Source organism: Saccopteryx leptura, chromosome 8 (genome assembly GCF_036850995.1).
Source record: "Saccopteryx leptura isolate mSacLep1 chromosome 8, mSacLep1_pri_phased_curated, whole genome shotgun sequence".
NCBI lineage: Eukaryota > Metazoa > Chordata > Mammalia > Chiroptera > Emballonuridae > Saccopteryx > Saccopteryx leptura.
The window spans coordinates 51,888,762-51,905,521 of NC_089510.1; the positions used below are offsets into that span (position 1 = coordinate 51,888,762).

General features: G+C 42.7%; 2 protein-coding genes and 1 pseudogene across 3 annotated transcripts in view; 1 reads left to right on the plus strand and 2 right to left on the minus strand.

Annotated features, from left to right (window-relative positions):
• PARP9 (poly(ADP-ribose) polymerase family member 9) overlaps positions 1-16,760 on the minus strand; it is a 357,437-nt gene that overhangs the window by 180,706 nt on the left and 159,971 nt on the right. The window lies entirely within an intron of this gene.
• LOC136379526 (caspase-3-like) lies at positions 1,868-9,861 on the plus strand (annotated as a pseudogene).
• Positions 10,005-16,760, minus strand: part of HSPBAP1 (HSPB1 associated protein 1) — a 66,347-nt gene continuing 59,591 nt past the window's right edge. For both annotated transcript variants that reach the window (XM_066347404.1, XM_066347403.1), the window contains 2 exons: positions 11,013-11,123; positions 10,005-10,901 (listed from right to left, as the gene is read on the minus strand). In XM_066347404.1, coding sequence (XP_066203501.1) covers positions 10,368-10,901; positions 11,013-11,123 — 645 coding nt within the window. In that variant the 3' untranslated portion in view covers positions 10,005-10,367. The remainder of the gene's footprint in view (positions 10,902-11,012; positions 11,124-16,760) is intronic.

Here is a 16,760-nt window from a genome sequence, read left to right on the forward strand (position 1 = left end):
GATTTAAAGGGTCGTCTAGGATGGTTGAGCTGATATGACGTGGTGAAATCTCACTGGCTGACGGACAGTCTCTCTTTTCCAAGGATTCCTGGGAAGTTTCCTTTGGTGTGCATGGGCGCGGGCGGTTCTAGCCAAGTTCCAGGGTCTGGTTCCTCACGTGACCTTACCCCATTGCCCACCACCTTACATTCTGATCTTTTCTTTTAAATAGGGGTGCCGCTATTCGTCTGGCTATTTCCTGCTGGTTAGGGGTGTCATGGGGAGGGGGAGATTGGAAGGTGGTGGCTTTGAGGGGAGTCACGAGGGACATTTGTTTGACCATGACTCAAGAAACTTCACAGATGCGGTCCTGTAAGGATTTAAAAAAAAAGAGGAGCAATAGGAGGATCTGCAGGGTCCAGCCTTTTGGTGAGCTGGAGATGGGTAGGGCCCAGTCGTTTCGGCTGCCAGCGGTCCTGCATGGGGGCAAGCTTGAGGCAAAACTGCATGTCAGGAGTGGTATGCAAAGGGGAAAAGAAGGGGTCCCATTCACTCCATAACCGAGACCTGTGAGGGAACTAGAGGTCTAGAGTGTGATGGCAAAACAGAGAAGATAACCCCCGTGCCCACAAGAAATGAGATGGACTTACCCGTTATCTGCAGCATAACCCGTGGTTTGGTGAGGGTGATGGGGGTCCTAGAGTCCAGGCCACGTCAATCGTCCATGAGGTCTAGGAGTTCAAGCGACAGGCCCTCCTGGCTGGCTTGGCCTCCCATTTGGGCGGCTTGTCCTCCACGTAGAGGTGCTGAGGAAAAGCCTGTTGCCCAAAAGGGGCAGTCACTCTGCCAGTGACTGGGCTGCTTACAGTCAGGGCAGGGCTTAATGGGCAGCCGCGGGCAGGGGCCCTGTTGGGACCAGTGACCCTGCTTGCCACATTTAAAGCAAGCTCCTGGTGGGATTCCTCTCTGTGGCCCAGACATGGGTCGGGCACCTCCTGTGCCTTGCCCCTGTTGCTCTGCCGGCCTCAGGGCTGCCACAAGAGCCTGGGTTTGGAGAGTTACCTTCTGCTGCATGCCAGTCTGGCAAACAGCCTTGGCCTTTTTCTACTAGTTGCGACCATTAAAAACTTTAAATGCTGTGTTCACAGGTCTCGGATAGGAGTTTGGGGGTTGAGAATAAGAGGAGGGGGGCTCCTGGGGAGCCTGGCAACCAAATCCGGCCAGAAACGCTGGAGCCAGAGGCCAAATTGGTGTAAGGGCCAATGGCTGGCGGAGGGTGACCTGACGGAGGAGGGGCTTAAGAACACAGTGGAGAAGGGAGGGGCCCCTGGCCAGCAGGGGAGGAGAAGGAGGGACTGGTATTTGCAGGTGAATGAGAAACAGGATTTTGCGAAGGGAGGGGAGGGGGCTTCTGGAGGGAAGAGACCTGAGTGGAAGAGGTCTGCAGAGGGACCAGAGAGGGGTCCTGAGAGAGGGGCGCCCCCGGGGGTCAGGCGAAAGAGGAAAGATCAGGAGCAGAGTGTTTAGTTGAGGTTTCTCTGGCCAAAAAGGGCCTGCACCATGTAGCAGGTGGCACAGAGATTAGGATCAGAGCGCAAATACTAGAAGCCCTGAATGTTAGGGATCTCCAACCAGTTCCCAGTTCTTTTGGTGATAAATTGGTTAGGATGTTAATATCAAAAGTCCCTTCAGGAGGCCACCTGGTTTGATTATCCAGTGAGTTCTGTGGCCTGGCCACAGCGGAGAAGAACAGTTTCTTCTTTAGGAAGGGAAGGTACTCCAGGAGCCTGTGCCTCTATGGCCACCTTCAGTCCTTGGAGTGGTTAGAGATGAGAATTGGCATCCTGCAACTCAATCTCTGGCCACCAGATGGTTAGGTAAAGTGGGAATGACCGGACATCTTCACAGGCACACACGCACTTGGAACAGAAAAGAGGTCCCAGACGCAGCTGCAGTTTCGAACAGGGAGTGTCGGCGGGAAGAACTGAGGGGAGGCTGGAGGCAGGGGACTTCTTATCGCACCGTGTGCCGAAGTGGGTGGAAAGTCGGAGATCTTGGTTCTTTATTGGAGGGTAAAGGGAAAGGAGCAGACCCTTGCGGACTTCAACTCCTCCTGGGTTTCAGCACCAAATGTAAGGTATTTTTCTCCGCTGAGGAAGAAGGAAGGGCGTAGCCACGAAGTGTGGAATAATAAATGCTTTATTTAGTACAGCGTTTCCCGGACGATGTTCCCTGGTCCCGGGGACAGAGCCCAGGGAAGTCGCATAAAGGAAACTGTGTGGTGGAGATTTAAAGGGTCGTCTAGGGTGGTTGAGCTGATATGACATGGCAAAATCTCACTGGCTGACGGACAGTTGCTCTTTTCCAAGGATTCCTGGGAAGTTTCCTTTGGAGCGCATGGGTGTGGGCGGTTCTAGCCATCTTCCCGGGTCTGGTTCCTCTCGTGACCTTACCCCATTGCCCACCACCTTATAGTTACTGGCTTGAGCAAGGGGTCACTGGCTTGGCTGGAGCTCCCAGTCAAAGCATGTATAAGAAGCAATAAATGAACAACTGATGTGCCACAACTAAGAGTTGATGCTTCTCATTTCTCTACCTGTCCCTCTCTCTCTCTCACTAAAGAAAAAAAAAAGGTATGTAAATAAACCAGAGGAACTAACCATAATGCTAATTTGCTAACTCAGTATCTCTTGGACAGTAAAGTTTCTTTTTTAACTACCACAGGTGAATTTCAGATTCAAACACTATTTAGCGCTTAGATAGTACTAGTTAGTATAATAGATGCTTTCACAGACAGTATTTATTTTACTCCCCCAAACAATCCTGTGAGGTAAGAATTATATCCCTATTTTAAAGCCGAGGAAACGAACACTCAGAGTGCAAGACACTTCCTTGCCTCAGGTCACCTAGGTAATGGCCTTCAGAGCCAGCAACTGAATCTTGGGCTCTGTGTCAACAAGCCCTTTCTTTTTCCCACTACAGAAACTGGCCTCTAGACTAATGTTACTAATTCTGAAACATCTCAGCCAATCTGTGCATCCCCTTTATATATATATTTGCTTCTGGGTTGGTTTCTGTCATTGTTTTCATTTGGAGCCTTGTAGGCGGAGGTCAGAGCTGATGATGCCTAGCAGAGCCAGTGCAGATGGTGCACTCAGGCACGAGGGGTCGCTAGCGGGGGATAGAGGCGCCTCCCTCCGCCATGGGGAAAAACCTGCGCTCTAAGTAGGGGTGTTTAAGGGGGCCACAGGTGTTGCTTCATTACACACAGACATCTTGACATTTCTCCTGCTGTTGCTATTTGTTTTTTAAGTGGATTTGCAAAGCCTCCTTATTGCCTAGAAGTGTTCAGCCACTGGTATGTCAACTCGGGCTTGGCAACGTATGTAAGAGAAGAAAAAGAGAGGCCTTCTCTCTAATTTGCTCCTTCTCTGGTGGTTTGGTTAACTTAGGAAAAGGCTGAAATCAGAAAGCATTGAACCAAGGTATGATGATCCGGTCAGTAAATGTTACGGTTATCCCAAATCTAGAAAAAATATTTACCTCCTTTTTCAATAAAACACTTGGAAATGTCATTTGGTGGTAAACATTTTTATCCTTAAGGGCAAATAAACAGGAGAGCTTGATGATAAACACAGGCCACTGCTGATAAAAGACCACAGTTAAATATGACAGCATCAAGTGATCCTCAGAGTAGTAATAATATTTGGCTGAAAATCACAGGAAGGGCACAGTGTGCATTTAGCTTAGTAAATCTGAAGGACTGGTTGACCCCAACAGTAGCCCCTGCTGAAATAAGCCCACCTTGAACCTGTATCGCTGGTCTACTCCAGGGCCAGCGATTCTTTTTTTTTTTTTGTATTTTTTTTTTTTCCTGAAGCTGAAAACGGGGAGGCAGTCAGACTCCCGCATGCGCCCGACCGGGATCCACCCAGCATGCCCACCAGGAGGCGATGCTCTGCCCATCTGGGGCGTCGCTCTGCTGCGACCAGAGCCACTCTAGCACCTGGGGCAGAGGCCAAGGAGCCATCCCCAGCGCCCGGGCCATCTTTTGCTCCAATGGAGCCTCGGCTGCGGGAGGGGAAGAGAGAGACAGAGAGGAAGGAGAGGGGGAGGGGTGGAGAAGCAGATGGGCGCTTCTCCTGTGTGCCCTGGCCAGGAATCGAACCCAGGACTTCCGCACGCCAGGCCGACGCTCTACCACTGAGCCAACCGGCCAGGGCCCAGCGATTCTTAAACATTCTTGGTATTTAAATCAGCTGAGGTGTCTGCTGAGCCTGCAAACCCTGGCCCATCCCAAAGGAGGCAGATTCTGTAGCTCTTAGAGGGGTGCCCAGAAACCTACATTTTCAGCAAGCACCACAGATGATTCCGAAATTCCTGATTCCCACAGTCACGTAGGACTTTCATGGGCCCCTGGCACTTTTGCCTTTGTGGGCCGCTTACTCTTTAAGTAGTATTAAAAATTATACTTTGCAAGTGCATTGATACAAGCATGAATGTAATCGAGAAATTTTGAAAGAAACTCAAGTTTTTTGTAGACCCCTAAAAAGCTCATGGGTCCTAGCTACTGTGCTTACTGATTCCCGGATACTGTGACTTTAGGCGTGTACCGAGCTTGTATTCTTTAATCCCTCTGGCCTCTGGCGGTCAGTGCTTTTATTCAGTAATTGATTTTGCTCATTCGGCATGCTCATCTGAGAAATGCAGGGTGAAATGGGACCTAGGTATCTTGGTGGCTGGCAGTCTGCCCCTTTCTCATTCATAGACTCCCCTTCTGCAGATAGCCAGCATCTCGTGCTGTGTCATAATCTCTCTATACACGAGGTCAGGAAGTTATCTCCCATACCTGTTTACAGAGATTCCATGCATGCCAATGTCTTAACTCTATTTCCAGGTCTCTGCATGTAAAGGCTATTACCTCTCAGTTAAATGTTTTGTCTCAGAACACCTTTCAAACATTTCTGACCCCCAACCTACATTAAGAAAGACATTTTATATTAGGCCCACTGCACACACAGATAAACTGAAAAGTTTTGTGAAATATATTTACCCTGAAAAAATACTTTTCATGAAAAGTTTCACATAATGATATTTACATTTACCACTGGATTCACTGAAATTACCTATTATGTCCCATTTTTATCATTCACTAAATAGATTTTATAAATCACTAATGGGACACAGCCTGCAACTTGAAAAACAGTGGTGGTCAAAGGAGTAACAAACATAAGAAATAAACTATTTGAATACAAAGGTATGTCTACTTATGCAATAGGGATACACCTACTAAGGTTAACAGATACTGTACCCTTGGCTACAACATCCTCTGCCCCACTGTAGTATCCCAGTGGAGTACTGTCACAAGGTATCCTTTTTTAAGAGAACCTGCTCAGATATTTAATGAGTGCCTGCCATGTGCTGGCCACTGATCTAGGCTCTGTGAATACAGCAATAATCAAAGTCCAAACCTTCATGTGGTAACAGTCGAGTTGGGGAAGAAAAACAACAATCAAATAAATAGTTGAATATATAATGGTCAGATGGTGGTAAGTGCTACAAAGGGTTTTTTTTCTGGCCCTTCTTTCCCTGATCATGTTCATACACACCTCCCTCCCTTGCTCTCTACTGGAAGGTGCATGCTTTCTTTGCATGTGTTGGCACCCTCAGTCTGAAGACCAGGAAGGATGGGGCCACTAGTCGGCTCATCTAAAAGGTGACTTTAAATATCTTTTCTGTTACATATTTGTTTGTTAGTAAATTGTTACTTGAGGATCAATATGTTTTTCTAATTTTTAAATTCTTAGGCCCTGGCCAGTGACTCAGTGGAGAGAGCATCAGCCCGGCTTATGAATGGCCTAGGTTCAATTCCTGGTCAGGACATACAGGAGAAGCGACCAACTGCTTCTCTCCACCTTCCTCTCCCCTTTCTCTTCCTCTTCCCATCCTGCAGCCAGTGGCTCAATTGGTTTGAGCGTGGCCCCAGGTGCTGAGGATAGCTCTGTTGGAGCACATCAGCCTCAGGTGCTAACAATAGTTCGGCACCAGAGCATTTGCTCCAGATGGGGTTGCCGGGTATATCCTGGTTGGGGTGCATGCAGGAAACTGTCTCACTATCTCCCCTCCTCTCACCTAAAAAAAATTTCTTACTTAGACAGTAATGGTAATAATTATCCCCAGATCTTCTTACAAATGTAGTAAGAGTAGGATCAATTTCACCAAACCATGCTTTTAGTCAGTTTCAGGTGTCAGTAGCATCCAGGCCTTTTTCCTCCCAAGACTGGTGTTCCTACATGTCCTAGTTCTATCTTGGACCTCCACCTCCCTTTCTGCTGATTGGTATTCTGCCCTGGATGACAGGGATTAACAGATTCTGCAGGTGTTAGACGTGTGATCACTTCAGCTCAAGGCTGGAATCCAGTCAGTGGATGCATTAAACCAGGGGTTAGCAATTTGATTTTTTCTTTTTCTTTTTTTTTTCTTAAGTGAGAAACAGGGAGGCAGAGAGACAGACTTCCACATGTGCCCCAACCGGGATCCACTTGACAAGCCCACTAGGGGCAATGCTCTGCTCATCTGGGGCTGCTGCTCAATTGCTTGGCAACCAAGCTACTTTGGGGCCTGAGGTAAGGCCATGGAGCCATCCTCAGTGCCTGGGACCAACTTGCTCCAATCTACCAATGGCTGTGGGAGGAGAAGAGAGAGATAGAGTGAGAGAAGAGAGAGGGGGAAGAGGTGGAGAAGCAGATGGTCACTTCTCCTGTGTGCTCTAAGAATTGAACCTGGGAAATCCACATGCTGGGCCAACACTCTACCACTGAGCCAACTGGCCAGGGATTTTTTTTTTTAAGTGAGAGGAGGGGAGATAGACAGACTCCCGGATGCATTCCAACCAGGATTCACCCAGCAACCCTGTATGGGGCTGATGTTTCAATCAACCAAGCTATTTTTAGCACCTGAGGCTGATGTGTTCAGACCAACTGAGTCATCCTCAGTGCCCAGAACCCACACTCAAACCAACTGAGCCACTGTTTGTGGAAGGGGCAGAGGGAGGAGAGGGAGGGTATGAGAAGCAGATGGTCATTTCTCACATGTGCCCTGACTGGGTTTCAAACCCAGAAAGTCTGCATGCTGGGCTGATACTCTGCACTGAGCCAACTGGCCAGAGGCAGCAATTTGTTTACTGTGAGGGAATACATAGTGAAGATTTCCAGGCTTTGTAGGCCATACAGTCTCTGTCACTACTCAATTCCACCACTGCAACCCTAACCACCATGGACAATATGTAAACAAATCACGTGGCTGTGTTCCAATAAAACTTTATTACAAAAGCAAATGAAATAGGACTGGCACCAGCTGGGGCCAGTGGGTGGCTGCTGTGTGGAGACTGTGCATTAATAAAAGTATCCACAGAGTCCATTAAAAACCCATTCAAAGTCCATTAAAAATTCAGAAACAAAGCTCTTACAAGGCAGTAAACCAATGCATTCTAGAATATCCTTGGCAACAGTTACTAAATGGATTATCCTGAAATGGGTGCCTGCATAATAATAATAACAACTTCCATAGAAGTACTGGAATGGCATATCAGTCTGGTACACGTGTAGATGCAGCCAACCTCAGGGAAATATTCACAAACTTGAAGTATGAAGTCAGGAACAGAAATGATCCTTCACACATGAAGAAATCATGGAATCAATGTGCTGTGTTTCTGAAGATCATAGCAAAAGTTTTTTATTTGTGTGCTTCTAAGCCATGGTGATGAAGGAATAATTTTTGGGACAAATGGTCCTGTTGACCTGGTAGAATGAATAAGCTTTCCCAGAGGGGATTATTGTAGAAGTCTAACTGCAAAGCCCAAGCTTTCCATTATTCAGGCCTGCCGAGCTACAGAACTGGACTGTGGAATTGAGACCGCCAGTGGTATGACTGAGGACAGGATGTCAGAACCACCAGTCACGGCAGACTTCCTGTATACGTTCCACAGCACCTGGCCAAGGATTCCTCACGCTGTGCTGCAACTACACGCAGAAGCTTGAGCTTATGCACATTCTTCCTCGGGTTAACTGAAAAGTAGCAACAGAATGAGTTGTTTCTTTGACTCTACTTTTAATGCAAAGAAACAGATTCCATGTATTGTCAGCTCCCCCAAAAAAAACACAAAACCTATTTTCATTACTAAAGAAATATTTTTAGTTTGTATGCCAAGTGAGGAAAATGGTGTAACTGATACCATATTTCCCCCTCGCTTAAATCTAATCTGGTACTCCAGCTGGCACTCTGAAACGTGCCCTTCATAGCAACAGAACTACTATGAAGCTACCTCAGTCTCAGACTCGGGGAGTCGAAACTGAGTTTAATTAGGAATAAGTGGTAGTGGTACAATTATGAAAGGAACTCATTGTAAATTAACAGCTCTTAGAATTAGCAAGTTTTAGTGGTGCTATGGATTTTCAAGAAATTATGACGAAAAGCTAAACATTGCAGTAATGAATTTCAGTGATACTGATATGATCTCATTTAAGAGTATGAATTCTAGTTTTTGTCAAACTATAGAAATGATGAGAGAATAATGCATTATGTTGCAATAGTATATCCTAGCATTTAGGGAGCCATGAGCATGGTCAAAGGCATGAAGACCTTGATTTTAGAATTGGTATTTAGAGATAAATTAGCTGTTTGTAGATAACTAGCTGAGCATAGATTTTTGTGATGTGTCGTAGCATGTATTTGTAAAAAATCATGTTGAATATGGAAAAACTAAATATTTTACTTGAAAATGTGAACAAACTAAGTTGACACTTTTTTTTTGTGACAGAGACAGAGAGAGGGACAGATAGACAGGAAGGGAGATAGCTGAGAAGCATCAATTCTTTGTTGTGGCACCTAAGTTGTCCATTGATTGATTTCTCATATGTGCCTTGACTGGGGGGCTACAGCAGACAGAGTGACCCCTTGCTCAAGCCAGTGACCTTGGGCTGAGGCTGGTGAGCCTTGCTCAAACCAGATGAACCCGCGCTCAAGCTGGCGACCTCGGGGTTTCAAACCTGGGTCCTCCATGTCCCAGTCCGACGCTCTATGCATTGCGCCACCGCCTGGTCAGGCATTAAGTTGACACTTTTAAGGCGAAACGCATCAGTATAGGGGGACGGAGTTTGTCTCTCAGGTGTGGTAAGGCAGCTGTCCACTAGCAGGTGTATCCTGTTGTTTGTCCCCGTGCAATGTGAGGAGCTGTCAGGTGAAAACCTCAAACTATAGATCAAACTGATAGCAGCGTGCACTCAAGAAATTCTACAGGAAAATGAATATGATTAATTTATATGATAAACAGTGCAATGTAAGAGAGAAATAGTAAATCAATCAGCTGGGCATTCTGGTCTTAGAAAGGGGTTCGGGCCTGAGCAGAGACAGGCGCAGCTTGTGTGATGAAGGCGGCACCTCAGACTACGGCGTCAGGAAAAAGACTGCTAGTTCCTTCCTATGTACTTGTGTGCGTGGAGAAGGTCCCCATGGCAGGAATCTCCAACAGAACCAAATCAGAAACTTCTGAAATGGAAACTTCCCAAAGATGGTGAGAGTCGCAATAAAAACCAAAGTACCCTTAGTAGCAAGATTTTTGAACATGTTATTTTCTGCTTAAGTTCACGATCAAAGGAGAATGGTACTATTATAATTATATACCGCTCTCTGAAACGAAAGGACCATAACCACAGATTTTAGAAATCATCCCTCTGCCCCATTTAGTGCACAGGAAGCTGAAGGCCAGAGGGGAGCAGCAGCACAGCCCCCGGCCCGGAGGCCCGGCCCCAAGCCTCCTCACTCTGGGAGGGGCTGAGCTGTCAGCGTCCTGTGTCCTAGTTTCATTCTGACATTTCACACCAGCTTTCTTTTGCTCAAAGAAACTCACATTTATAAATGACAGCTTTATTTTTACTATGTCTGTAACTTTTTTTAAGTAAATGAAGCATGTGACATTATTTTAAGGTGTATTCCTGTGTGATGATTTAGTCAAGGTTTGCTATAAATTTTTATTTCAAAACATAAATTCTAATAATAACAAAAAAGCAGTAGGTTGAACCCCGCTTAAGGCTGATGGAGAGGTTTTCACCGGTTGAGAACACATGGGGCTCTTGAAACAGGCCACAGGGAAGGGGTGGGAGAGGAAATGAGGCACAGGAAGGCCTGTCGAGTAGCAAAGAGCCAGTCCGGCCAACAAGCCATGTGAGCACAGAGGTGGCAAGAGGATGAAATTGAACATGGCAGGCACGAGCACATTTATGAGCATGTGCAAACAGACGTCTTGCTGTTCCATCTTTTATTTAAAAGTTATATCATTTTAAAACTATTGTATTTTTAAAATATTATTTTAAAAGTCATTTTCTATATAACTACACATTTCTTCCTTGTATCAAAAGTTGTGCCACTATCTTGGTCACTTGTGGATTCACCAAGCAGTCCAGCAAGTCATCTGTGGAAACGAGTGTTTGAGAAGAGACCACGGTACTATCTGGAGCAATCTGTTCATCGGCTGCATTCTCGCTTTTACTTATCACCCGTCGCTTCTTGGTGCAGTGCAGTTCTCCTACGTGCTCGCCATCTTTGCCAACAAAGTCTTTACCATCGTTTTCAAACATGCCTCCTCCTTCTGCGGGTGGGTCTTCAGAACTTGGCAGTACAGGAACCAGATCAGGGCCATAGGGACTTGCTGCCCCCTGTTCTACTGTTTCCAAGGTTAAGTTCGGGCTACTTGTCGGTTCCACCTCCATGCAGTTGTGTTCATTTAAGTCTTCCCTTTTCACATACTCTCTGTTCGTTCTGAATGCCTGGACTTCTACTATCTTAGATGTTCTGCAATGATCAAAAAAAGCTGAAACGGCTCTATTTAAGTAGTGACAATTGACTTCATGGGATGTTGCCTCAACCTAAGGAAAAAGAAAACCTTTTAGAGTGGCTACAGGAATTGGAAAAGAAATCCAGCTGGGTTGGTTACTGCAGGAAGCCAACTGCCAGGATGGAAACCGGACGCGGCTCACCTCGGTTGGGTTTAACCAAGCCGCGGTGTTGTGTGGGTTCTCCGCGGTTTTCAGGGCACACACAAGCATGCGAGTGATCGCCTCCTCTACTCGAGCCTGGTGGTCCTCTTCCTAAGTGGAGATAAAAACAAACCCATCTTTTCATTTGTCTCATGGCTTAAAACAGAGTAGTTTCTTATGGATATGTTCTGTTCTCATTAATAGAAACTTTGTTATAGAAGAAATGAGCATGTTGGCAGACCACAGTTGTTAGGTATTTTGTCATCTAGAAGGGCTACGGAATATTTCATTAACCAAATTTTATATATCCTGTCTATGAGGCACAGGCCTTGAGTATGAACCATCCTGTGAGGTTTTTTCCAGTCTTTTCCATTCACTGACATGTTTCAAGCAAAAAAAAAAAAAAAAAAAAAGGATTATATAATCCTTGTAGAGTTTGATAAGCTAATTGAGGAACAGGAGAGAAATTATGATAAACAGGCTTAGCCACAAGAATGAGAACGCCGAACATGCAAATATATTTTAAGATATATTAAGCTATATACTTATATATGTTGCCATATATAAGTATATAACTATGTACTATATGTCGTTATATAAGTATTAATGACAAATTACATTAAAAGCAACACTTTCTGTTCATCAAAAGACACCATAAAAGAAAAAAACCAGATGTTTGTAACAAATAATTGATATGAGATTAATACCTAGAATATATAAAGAATCTGCACACTTCAATAAGAAGATGACCCAATTTTTTTAAATGGGCAAGACATGAAGATAAACATTTTAATAAAAAACACTTTTATGACCAATAAATATATAAAAATATACTTAATCTCATTAAAGATAGGGCAAATGGAAATTGAGAAACCCATGAAACTAGTAAAAGAGGGTCTGATAATTCCAAGTGGTGGAAAATGTGCACTGACAGACAGAAGAAATCTTTCACACTGATGACGGAAGTGCAGGCTGAGAAGCCATTGGGAAACATATTGGCATTATCTTGTAAACTTGAGCATTACATATGCCACAGACCAGCAAGTCTACTCTGAGATATACAAATATTCTGTAGAAAAACTCTTGCACATTTGTACAAGAATATTTTATTTATAAAAGTAAAAAAATGCATACAACCCAATTATCCATCAATAGAACAATGAACCAACAAACTGTGGTACATTAACACGAAAATATTATACCACAGTGAAAAGAATGACCAGCTACAATGACAACAAAGATGAATCTTAGAAATTTAGTATTAAATTTTAAAAAGCAAATCCCCACAATGAGACACCACTTTACACTAGGATGGCTATAATAAAAAAGACTCATAACAAGTGCTGGTGAGGATGTGGAGAAGCCAGATCTTCATACACTGCTGGTAGGAATGTAAAGGGTGCAGCTGCTTTGGAAATGAGTCTGGCAGTTCCTCAAAAGGTTAGACAGAGTAACCATATGTGATGGTTAATTTTATGAGTCAACTTGATTGGGCTATAGTGCCCAGTTTGGTCAAGCACTAGCAGAGATGATGCTGTAAAGACACTTTGTAGATGTGATTAACATTTGCAATCAGTTAAAGAAGTTCATCCTCAACAGTGTGGGTGGACCTTACCCTATCTATCAGTTGAAGACCTTAAGAGGCTTCCTGGAGGAGATGAGCTTCTGCCCCAAGACTGCAACAGAAATCCTGAGTGAGTTTCCAGCTTGCTGGACTGTCCTACAGATTGCAGACTCTCTACTGCAGGGGTCGGGAACCTTTTTGGCTGAGAGAGCCATGAACGCCACATATTTTAAAATGTAATTCTGTGAGAGCCATACAATGACCCATGTACGTTACACATCATCCAATAAAAATTTGGTGTTGTCCCGGAGGACAGCTGTGATTGGCTCCAGCCACCCGCAACCGTGAACATGAGCAGTAGGAAATGAATGGATTGTAATACATGAGAATGTTTTATATTGTTAACATTATTTATATATATATTTTTATTAAAGATGTGTCTACGAGCCAGATGCAACCATCAAAAGAGCCACATCTGGCTCGCAAGTCATAGGTTCCCAACCCCTGCTCTACTGCAACTTTAGCTCTTGTCTGAGTTCCAGCCTGCTGCCCTGCCTTGACTAATACACTGTATGTCCCAGCAATTCCACTCCGAGGTGTTTATCCAAGAGAAATGAAAACATATATCCACATAAGCTTGTACATGAATGTTAACAGTAGAATTACGGGAACTGAAAGCAGACACAACACAAATGTCCACCATGCTGGTGGACAAACAAAATGTGGTATATCTACACAATGTAATACATTTAGCCATAAAAAAAGAAATGAAGTACTTGTACATTTCTACTACATGGATGAATCCTGAACACATGATGCTGAGTGAAATACATCAGTCATAAAACACTACACATTGTATGATTCTGGAACTGGCAAATCTACAGAGGCAGTAAATGGGTTAGTAATTGCCTATAGCTAGAGAGGAAAATGGGGGAGTAATTACTAATAGATATGGGGTTTCTGTTATGGTGATGCAAATGTACCAAGTTTGATTTGGGTATGGTTGCACAATTCTGTGAATATACTAAAAATGACTAAACTGTACACTTCAAATGAGTGAACTGCATGGTATGTAAATTATATCTTACTAAAGTCACTATTAAAACACACACACAAGCCTAGTCGACTACATTAAATATGATCTCATTTGCATAAAGTGCAAAACAACAATATATTTTATAGAAATATATAAACGCATAATAAAACATTTTTTGTGTAAGCAGAGGAATGAAGCTGGTGAAGGAAACGGGTGGGGGATGGGAGGGGAAGCACAACACAGATGCAAGTTTTCTGTAACTTTCTGGTTGTGGGGTCAGGTGATGGGTTCACTGGTATTCATTACATTACCCTTTATATCTTACAAGTATACTACATATATATTCTTTTATATGTATACATATAATAAAAGTCATAATAAAAATATGAATGAGAGGATAGCCTTTACAATTAATACAAATATATTCTAAAAAAGTTTGGAAAAAATACTGATAAAATAAATGCATTTCAATACTAAAAGAATAATGAGGTAAAATGGATGAAGAAGGCAACATTGGGAAGAATTGAGAATTTACTTTTCCCGTGCATACATTAGAAGAGACAGAATCTATATTTCTTTTACAGAGAAATCAAGAAGGGATGAATAGTGCTCTACCTAAACAGAATTACTTTTTTGCCTGACCTGTGGTGGCGCAGTGGATAAAATGTTGACCTGGAACGCTGAGGTCGCCGGTTCGAAACCCTGCACTTGTCTGGTCAAGGCACATATGGGAGTTGATGCTTCCTGCTCCTCCCCCCTTCTCTCTCTCTCTCTCTCTCTCTCTCTCTCTCTCTCTCTCCTATCTAAAATGAATAAATTAAAAAAAAAATAAACAGAATTACTTTTTTTCTAAATCAATATGACTCGTGACAGGAAGAGCAGAGCCTGAAATTAGCCTGAGTTATATAAATATGGTAGACAGACCTTAAGACCTAAGGGATTTTGTAGCTAAATTTGGCACATACAGACCAGATTGATGTTCCTGTCTCTCTCTCTCTTCCTCTTTCATTTAAATTGATTAAAAAGAAGAAGTTATGACACTGGTGCTTTTGAAAATTCCAGAAGAGACAACTACACAATGGTATATAACAAGCTTTAAAAACACCAGGATGAAGGCTTTCAAATGCTTGAAGGTCTGTAATTCAAATCTAATTAATACATGTACAAATAGTTTCTACAATACATTAAAAAACAACACATCACAACCAGAAACTAAGGATGGGTCAATATTAGGAAATCCATTGATATAACTTATTACAATACCAGATATTTACTAAAAAAAGGAATATTAATCATCTATATCGATGCTTAAAAGGTATCAACAAAATTCAACACCTTTTCCTGATTTTGAAAAACAACAACAAAATAATGAAACAGAAATTGAGAAATACTTAACATAATAAAATATATAACTCAGCCCCTAATCTAGCATTTTAAACAGAAATCACTAGAGAAATTCCCTCTAAAGTTAAAAAAAAAAAAGTCCAGGATAACATTACCTCCACTAACATTTATTATTGAATTGGAGGTATTAGCAAATGTGATTGGATAAAAGAAAATAGTTACAAACAAATTGGAAATGAAGCAGTGAAACTATTTTAATCTTTAGGTTACCTGACAGATAACTAAAAACACAAGATGGTCAATAAAAAAACCTCACTACATGTGGATAAAATAATTCAAACACATTCAATAGCCTGCATATACACAAATAATATCCAGTCAGATGATACGATGAAAGAGAAGACCCTACTTACCATAGCAACAAAAAAGATGAAATACCTAGGGATAAATCTTAAAAAGAAATATGCAAATCCTGGGTAAGGAAAACTTTTAAACCCTCCTGAAATAAAGAAAACTACAGTTGGACGAGTAAAAAGGTAGGTATCTTGTTCTTGGATCGGCCAATTCAATCTCATAAAGTTTACATAAAATTTAATATGGATTAAATCCAAATTAAATGGATTAAATTAAATCTGTATCAAATATGGTTAAATTTTAATCAATTTATCCATGAAGTTAGACAAACTTGTTTCTAAAGATTATACAAAAACACAAACTCAAGAGGAGCCAGGGAAACACTGCAAAAGAAAAGTTATGAGAAGTTAGCCCCACAGAAATTAAAAGCATACTATAAGACATCTCTAAAAAATAAAGTGATGAAAGAATGTAAAGAAAGACCAACAGAAGAAATAGACCCAAGAAAGTAGAGCTATCTAGTATATGATTAAAGTGACATTTCAAATGACCAGAGAAAAGAGAGACTTAAATGATGGCTCTGACAATTCTATTGTCATGTGGTAAAAGATAAAACTAGATCTTAACCTTACACCATACTCTAGTAAAAACCTCTAAATGGCCAAAAGATCTAAACTTAAAAAACAAACAAACAAACAAGCCTGACCAGGCGGTGGAGCAGTAGAGTGTCAGACTGCGATGCAGAGGACCCAGGTTCGAAACGCCGAGGTCTCCAACTTGAGCATGGGCTCATCTGGTTTGAGCAAGGCTCACCAGCTTGACCCAAGGTCGCTGGCTTGAGCAAGGGGTCACTCGGTTTGCTGCAGCCCCCCGGTCAAGGCACATATGAGAAATCAATCAATGAACAATTAAGGTGCTGCAACGAAGAACTGATGCTTCTCATCTTTCTCCCTTCCTGTCTGTCTGTCCTTATCTGTCCCTCTCTCTGTCTCTGTCACAAAAACAAAACAAAACAAAACAAAAAAACCCCAATCCTAATTCTAAAAACACTGATGAATTCCTTTATGACCTGGAAGAGGTCTCTAACGATGAGTCACATATCAGAAGCCACAAAGTTTAACAACACATCCTGGTGAGGCTGTGGGAGAAAGAACCACTCTCCTACACTATGAATGGAAATGCAAAATGGCACAAAAACAATGAAGTGGAATTTCGCAAAATCTAACAAAATTAAAGAAACATGTACCATATGACTTGAGAAACACACGTTTAAGACTCTACCCCAAAGATACACTTCAACAAATATAAAACCACATATGCACAAGGTTATTCATTGGCATTATTTGTAATTACAAAAGATTGGAAATAACCCAAGCATCCATCCATATGGGAACTACTGAGTAAGCAATGGGTGCTGATACAGCTGCTGGAAAAAAAGCGAAGAGTTCTC